At 40.1% G+C, this 8,082-nt stretch overlaps 1 protein-coding gene across 10 annotated transcripts in view; it reads right to left on the reverse strand.

The window, feature by feature from the left end:
- Window positions 1–8,082, reverse strand: part of SYNE1 (spectrin repeat containing nuclear envelope protein 1) — a 293,499-nt gene that overhangs the window by 174,906 nt on the left and 110,511 nt on the right. For 9 of the 10 annotated variants that reach the window (XM_060272762.1, XM_060272760.1, XM_060272757.1 and 6 more), the window contains exons 1-7: window positions 7,872–8,076; window positions 6,557–6,656; window positions 5,686–5,873; window positions 5,440–5,563; window positions 3,683–3,849; window positions 2,929–3,082; window positions 1,467–2,095 (exon numbers count right to left, since the gene is read on the reverse strand). In XM_060272762.1, the coding sequence (XP_060128745.1) occupies window positions 1,467–2,095; window positions 2,929–3,082; window positions 3,683–3,849; window positions 5,440–5,563; window positions 5,686–5,873; window positions 6,557–6,634 (1,340 nt within the window). In that variant the 5' untranslated portion in view covers window positions 6,635–6,656; window positions 7,872–8,076. Of the gene's footprint in view, window positions 1–1,466; window positions 2,096–2,928; window positions 3,083–3,682; window positions 3,850–5,439; window positions 5,564–5,685; window positions 5,888–6,556; window positions 6,657–7,871; window positions 8,081–8,082 lie in introns of those variants that run through there. The other variant, XM_060272764.1, reaches the window with a different exon arrangement.

Raw genomic sequence — 8,082 nt, forward strand, 5'->3', positions numbered from 1 at the left:
TAGAAATAACATCACCAAATACACCTCTGCAATCAGTCAAAAATATAATATAATATTTGGTTAAATCACAATAACATTCTAGAGCAACTATGATGATATGAATCAAATTGTAGTTATATATATACTGTACAGTACACGCATGCACACACACACACACATTTTCCAACAGTGAGAGCAAGTGGTATTTTGGCCTTCAATCATTTTTTTTGTATTTATCTCATACTCTATACATATTTTTTTCTAATTACAGTGGTACCTCGAGTTACAAACACCTCAGGTTACAAATGCTTCAGGTAATAAACTCCGCTAACCTGGAAGAGTTACCTCAAGTTGAGAACTTTGCCCCAGGATGGGAACGGAAATTGTGTGTTGGTGGTGCAGCAGCAGCAAGAGGCCCCATTAGCAAAAACACACCTCTAATTAAGCACAGTTTCAGGTTAAGAACGGACCTCCGGAACGAATTAAGTTCGTAACTAGAGGTACCACTGTATGTGAATTTTCCAATGTCATCCATTCCTTCAACCAACAAAGACATGATGCTTCATAATATAATCTCATATTTGGCAGGGAGACACCTCCTCTCTCTTTTGCCTCTATCAATATTTTAATCTTGTTTTTTCCCCTTGCCAGATATATTTAGAAATATCTTTTTGCCATACATTGAAACAATCTGTTTTTCCAATCACCGGAATTGATTTAAACAAAAATAACATTATTGGTAATACATTCATTTTTATAGTCAACACTCTACCTAACAGTGAAAGTTTCATTCTTCTGTCCCAAATTTGCAAATTTCTTTTAATATCTTTCCAGGTTTTAAAATAATTATCTTTATACAGATTTATATTATTTGCTGTTAACCATATACCTAGCTACTTAGGAAGGTTAACACCAACCCCATTCCTGCTGGAATGTGTACTTGCAAATATTTTCTGAAATTTATTCTATTTTTGTCCAATGTAAGTTCTATTATTATAACTGTTTTCCATACAAATGCCTTCACATCTTAAATTTTATATCCAGTTCCATACAAATATGTATGTCTTAAGCATTTGGCATATAAAACATCTATTGCTTTGACAATTAACTTTATTACTTTCATCAAGAAAAAGGATGAAGGGCTAAGACTAACAACTTCCACCACACCATCAACCTCAACCTAGACAAGTACAATCTTATAATGAAAACCTACTGACTGCTACACATATCTACATGCTTTGAGCTTCCACTCAGAATATAGCACAAGATCTATTGCCTTAAAACCAAGCCCTGTTGATACAACCATATCTGTTCCAACTCTTTGGACTAAGACCCACAATTTACATATTTATAAATCAGGTCAACGAGACCAGACAGCAAAAAAGAATGCTGTTCTGGCTCAATATACAATCTTAGTAAGTGAAATGAGCTAAGAACCAGCTGAGAAAGTTATCCTCACGTGTTACATGCATTCCTTTTTGTTTTACCTTTGCTGAACTTCCTGAAGGCTTGGTTCATTCAGTCCTTCCTTGTCAGCCCTTTCTTCGATATCTTCAATGCTTTTTAAGAGCTGTTCTTTGCGTTCCATGACAGACTTGTGCAGAGCTCCAAGAGCTTCTGCTTCACTCTGCTTCGTTCCCAGCAAAGACTGGATGGATTCTAATTCTACGCAGATATTGTCGGAGATACTCCTGCAGGAGTTTCTTTGCTCAGAGCTTCCATGTTTTAAATGATACTGTGCTTTAGTAAGAGATGTATCTAAACTGGCTGCTGTAGATTCCAGTTTGCTGACATCTTGAATAACCTCACTCAATTCCTTCTCCAGCACTTCGGATTTAGACTTGTCCATGTTTCCAGTGGTTTCTACCATCTGCCTCAAATGGTGAAGAACTTGTGATGCAGCAGCATGAAGCTCTAAGAAGGCCTTAAGGTGGGGCAAAGCATCTTGCCTGCGGCTAATTACCTGACTGGCCTCCTGATAGAGCTGGAGACAGTCTTCAGCCTTATTCTGGAACACGCTGTGATCTTCTGGCCGACTGAAAGAGCACAGCTTTTCAACATGACTCTTCAGACTCTGTAGTTCTTTGAACTTTCCTTCCACTTCCATTCTGTGTTCCTGTTAAGATGAAGGGTAGGGAATAAAAAGTGACAAAAAGCGAAAGAAAAACACCTCTTCTTGGCATAAGCCTTGCTTAGCACTGCCAGCAAATTTGATGTTAAAGTCATTTGTTGTTACTAAATTTCTGCTTGTTTCCTCCCCCCCCCCCAATAAAACTGCATGACTTTTTTTATTATGGGCAGCCTGCCATTTATGAGCATATGTGCGCAACCAAACATCACACCAAACCCAGAAGTGACCCAGAAATGTCATAAAGATGTCACTGAATTGTTACTAAAAGGGTGGAATGGGGGCAGGGCAAAGTGGGGACAGAGTGAGGTGTTTTCGGGCTTTTTCAATGGTTTTCAGTTGTGCGTGATTTCACTCCTGTGTAAATAGGGGGCTGCCTGTATTTAAAGGTGAACTTCAAATTTGTGCTATGTAACACATTTCAAGTAGCTCCTGGGAAGCCTACAAGAGGAGTTTCAGAACACCCTCTCTCCAATACACTTACCGGTATTTGTCCCTGTCCATTCCTATCTTTCTTCGTTGGGTTCTGCATTAACCATGCAACCACCTAAATTTATCTCCCGACTTACCATATCCTCCATATGTTGTGCCCCCTTCCCCTTTCTCCACTCTGTAGTGCGGGACTGTGCATTTGTTCAGGGTCTTCACTCCCACAACAGCTTTAGTGATGGACTTAGCAGGAAAGCTGATTCATCAATAAGCTCTCTAATAATAATACTGTACATTAACAATCTCCTTGCTCTAGATCACAGAATAGTGTTTGACAAGAAATGCTCTATAATTGCTTTGGGAAAGTGTTATTGACAAAAATGTTTATTTACCTTATTGTGACATACAGCCGGCTGTTGATCAGCTGTATTTATTTCAGAAGTAGCATGTAGTTTACCAAGAAATTGCTTAATCCAGTCAGAAAAACTGAGGAGTAGCTCATCGTACTGTCTATGCTCAGCAACAACAGACTGGAGGAAATTTATCCTGGAAGATGTTGAAATTAACATTTTCATTTTTATCTTGACTTGGTCAGTATTATTATTTTTAGTTAAGGATGCAATAAAAGAATGTTACATATTAAAATTATTTAAGTAATGTACAGTACAGCATAATCCTCTATGTGGGAAGACCTCTCCTCCTTCCAGAGGGGAGGAGTTGCAAGCAGAAGCTGTTTCCCGCGCTTGCAGGAGGGAGTGTTTGGCCCCCTGTGTCAGCCCTGTCCCGCCACCTTGTTAAGCCCTTCAGCCGCCCTCACTGGGGGGGGGGGGCAGAGTCTGGCTGCATTTAAGTGGCCACAGTGGCGGGAATCTTTACCCCGCTTCCTAAACTACTCTGTTGCTCAAAGTAGACATATCTTAAACTTCAGAGCTGAATGTCTTCCATACAGAAGACAGAAAAATGCCAGTGATTGTACATATGGGTTTCTTGGATTGTTGCACTCTCCACTTTAGTCCCCATCAAACAACATAGCCCAATGTGTGATTTCCATTACATTTGCCACATTAACTTGTAGCATTCTGCATTCTGTCAGTGATCAGCATCTGTTTGCCAGTAAAGTGCTGCTATTTAAAGAGAAACACAAACCTTTTGTTAATTATCTGAGGTAGAGTTTTCCATCTTCTATCTAAGTCTTCCAAGTCTTTTTTAAGTGTTTTCACACTTTCACTGGAACATGTTTTAAATAATGACTCATTTAACTGCAGTAGGCTGGTATACAACAAAGCATAGGATGCAACATCAGATTGCAAATCCTGAGAAACAAATATATAAATATATCTTAGTGTAAAGCCTTTAATACGTAAATATCGTAATTATAACTTTGAACCAAACACATCTAGAGAAATTTAAATTTTAAGTGACTTAATTTTGCAGTATTTAATGAGGCATTGCAATTGACTGGATTTATTATGCAAGTCTCAGTGCTCTTTGCTGAATGTTGCCCTGAATTTGTTTCCTTAAAACAATACTGGAAATGTATAAAGAAAATTCTAGCAACAAAATTCAAATTAAAATATAATTATTTTAGATTTAGATAAAGTAAGCCAAAACAAAACACCAAAAATATTTAGAAATCAGTTATAGCAAATAGAAACAACAAACATTAGTTTGAGAGCAATGTGAAACAATGCTTACTAAAATCCTCAGGGTGGCTCAAAACAAAGGGTGCCATTGCTAGGATTGATTTTTAACTGCTGTGAGGCCTCCTACACGTTTGACAACTTTTAACAAATCTGGTTTGCCAAAAGCATGACAACACAGAGCTGATCTCACACTGAAATATATTACAGAATTTGGTTCAATGTTGGTTTCACCAACATAAAAGTATATGTCACTGCAATTTGGGTTAAACGTCATCAGAAAAGAATGCTGAGTTTTGAATGGTGATGACATTTGACTATAAAAAGTTGCATTTGATATTTTATGTGTGTAGATTATCTGTTGAATTCATTTACTGTGCACAGGATCACCAATGTTTTTGAATCCATGAGCATATTTGCAAACCAGAGAAACTGTTGTAGGCATCATATATGTTACTGAGGCAAGGTGTACACAACGTGTGGCTACTAATCCAAACACAGCTCCTCTCTTTTGGCGGTCCCACATAGGTAGTCAAACAAGAGCTTTGCTGAGACCCTGGTGGGTTGCATTCAGCTTGATGGACCAGCAATTGTGTTCAGTTCAGGCATCCCAGGAACTGGGTAAACCAGGGCCTTCTCGGTAGTGGCACCCACCCTGTGGAATGCCCTCCCGCCAGAGGTCAAAGAGAACAACAATTACCAGGCCTTTAGAAGGCATCTCAAGGCAGCCCTGTTTAGGGAAGCTTTTAATGTTTGATGGATTTCTGTATTTTGATGTCTTGTTGGAAGCCACCCAGAGTGGCTGGGGGAACCCGGCCAGATGGGCGGGGTATAAATAATAAATTATTATTATAATTATTAATCTTTGTCAGCACAAAGATTACTGCTAGTGCAATGGGACTTCCACTCCTCTTCTCCCTCTGAATTCACCTCATGCCCTCCCCAAATCTGCTCTGGGTGGTTGGGGGACCCCATAACAGAGATGGTATGTATGTGTTTTCTGTTGCACAAGCTGAAATCCTTGCATTTACGGAATTGCTTGCTTAGCACTATGTTGAATACAACCCAATGTCTTGAGCTCGTTTCAGTGAGCAGATTTTAAAATTATGCCTTATGCTTAGCTCCTTTCAAGCATTCAGTGGAAAGCTGCCACTAGTTGCAGGTCTACACATTGTTTTGTTAAACAATAATAGCATGTAATTATTTTCCCAGTATAACCTACAAGAACAATGCAAGGAACCTATGCCAACCCACGAAACTTACTTGGACCAACTGCAGCTCACTTTCCACTTTGACTCTGTCGGCAGAAACATGTTGCTCTGAAGGTCTGGCTGCAGCTTCACACCTTTCTAGCCAAATCGTGAAGGCAGAGAGCTCCTTCTCCTGTCTACCAGAACACAGCAAAAAAAAAAAAAAAAAGCTCATCAGTTCAAGTCCCACGAAACCAAAAGCTAGGAGACAGCTGCAGATATTTTTTTCTGCCTGCATATCACACCGTGCTTTTCTCACCTCTGCCACTGTGCTAGGTGAATCTCTAGCGAGGCCTGTCTATCTTTAGCTTGTCTCAAAACCATTTCATGTCTTTGCTGAAGCATCAAAACATCCTGGGAGGCTTTTTCTTTATTCACGATCTTGCGAGAACCAGATGACAGAGAGGCCAGTGTTTGGTTCATTTTTTCCAGAACTTGACAGAGATCCTTATTTAATTCAACACAACAAAAGAGAAGACAATTACCAACCCCAGGGCCCTCACATAGTCTTGGACATAGCTAAAAAGAAGTAAAACTAATTATGCCATGGCTTTATTTAACTCATACGCAAGTGCAGTAATGCCAGAAGGTGTTCAGGCTTGGCTGGTTGTTTAACTGCTCAACCCAGGCTGATACTTAGAGGTTACAAGGCTTTATTGATGGTGGCACCACATCATGCAATACTATCTGTAGTAACACCACTATGCTGTGGACAAAAGGCAACTGCTGCCATATTTTATTTTTCCTGGAAAGCTGAATTGGGGGAATGCCTACCTGCAACACTTACGGCTTTCTGATTAGCCTTCTTAAGACTGTTTTAGGGCAGTAGTATCCCTAGGTTGCAATTGGAATACAGTAATATCTTTTTTGCTAACTCCCCCCCCCATTCTGTTAGTCCTGTTGACCACCCCTTCTCCCACTTGTTTAAAACAAATGGGGCTTCTCTCTTGCCTCCACAATACCAAGATTGCTGATTGCAGAAGTAATTTCCAACCAAGATTTCTTCAGTTGGGTGAATGTTGGCTACAGCCCGTACAAATACATCTTCCATGCTAAACATGAAACCAGGTAACAAACTTTACACACACACACACACACACACACACACACACACACACACACACACTTACCGTAACATTATGAAGGGGCCTTGTAAGTCTCTGCTGAGGAACAGCATGAAGCATCAGGCTCTGCCAGTTTTCCTTCATATCTGCACAGCTCCTCTTGGACCTAAACCAGAGAAATTAAGAAAAAGTACTAAAGATTTACAAAGTTACAAATATCTACACATCTTTGCATGCTTATTTGGTAGTAAATCCCACTGGTACCCCCGACTCCAGTTAACTGTGCTCAAGGTAGAAGCTCTGGGCTGTAGCCAACTACCCTGTTTCTCCTATTTTAAGACGTAGTCATAAAATAAGCCATATCAGGATTTTTAAGCATTCAAGGAAATATAAGCCATACCCCGAAAATAAGCCATAGTGATAGGCGCAGCAGCAATGCCAGCCGTGGCAGGAGGAGGAGGAAAAAAATAAGACATCCCCTGAAAATAAGCCATGGTGTGTTTTTTTGAGGAAAAATAAATATAAGACGGTGTCTTATTTTCGGAGAAACATGGTAAGTTCTACTCAGAGCAGAAACATTGAAATTAATGGACCTAAGTTAGTCATGGGGACGTGGCTGGCGCTGTGGTCTAAACCATTGAGCCTAGGGCTTGTTGATTGGAAGGTCGGCGGTTCGAATCCCCGTGATGGGGTGAGCTCCCATTGCTCAGTCCCAGCTCCCGCCAACCTAGCATTTCGAAAGCACGTCAAAGTGCAAGTAGATAAATAGGTATTTTTGTGGAAAGGTAAACAGTGTTTCCGTGCACTGCTCTGGTTTACCAGAAGCGGCCTGGTTATGCTGGCCACATGTCCCAGAAAAACTGTCTGCGGACAAACATCGGCTCCTTGGCCAGTAAAGCAAGATGAGCGCTGCAACCCCAGAGTCGTTCGCGGCTGGACATAACTGTCAGGGGTCCTTTACCTTTACCTTTTTAAGTTAGTCATGTCAATTAATTTCAACAGAGGTACTCAGCATCCAACTCTTTGTAGGAAAACCTTACACCCGTAACGACTAGGTGCAGCTGAAGTTGGTGGGGCTTACTTCTGAGTAGACATAGGCAGTGTTACACTCCATATCCCTAACAAGAATGGATAATTAAAAAATACTGTATGGTAACACTTTCTGTTCTGCAGGCAGATCAGTCTAGTTTATCTTGGTTTTAGATTAGTTTTAGCATTACATTACCCACAGAGGATTGAAACTCATGCGTATAAAATACCCCTTTAATTCAAGTGTGCACACAGAAAGTATTTCTTTTAAGTGCACTTTTTCAGGTCTTCCCTGAAGGTACATTTAATGGCCACTCTCTTTTGAATTACAGAACAAGTTTACATTATCTACCTTTGCAAAGTTTTCTTCAAATTTTTGCTGTACTGATGCCTTTCCAGTTATTGATCCTTCCAGATGCTGTGTATGGTCCCGGAGTTCTTCCCAATACCTTCTGATCTGTGTCAACTTGGCTTTAATATGTGCTGATTCTCCAGATGTAAGATATTGAGAAAATGACTGAGCATCCTTTTCTAAGCTTGGAATTTCATTTTCCTTGTCATCT

This window comes from Zootoca vivipara, chromosome 3, assembly GCF_963506605.1.
Source record: "Zootoca vivipara chromosome 3, rZooViv1.1, whole genome shotgun sequence".
Taxonomy (NCBI): domain Eukaryota; kingdom Metazoa; phylum Chordata; class Lepidosauria; order Squamata; family Lacertidae; genus Zootoca; species Zootoca vivipara.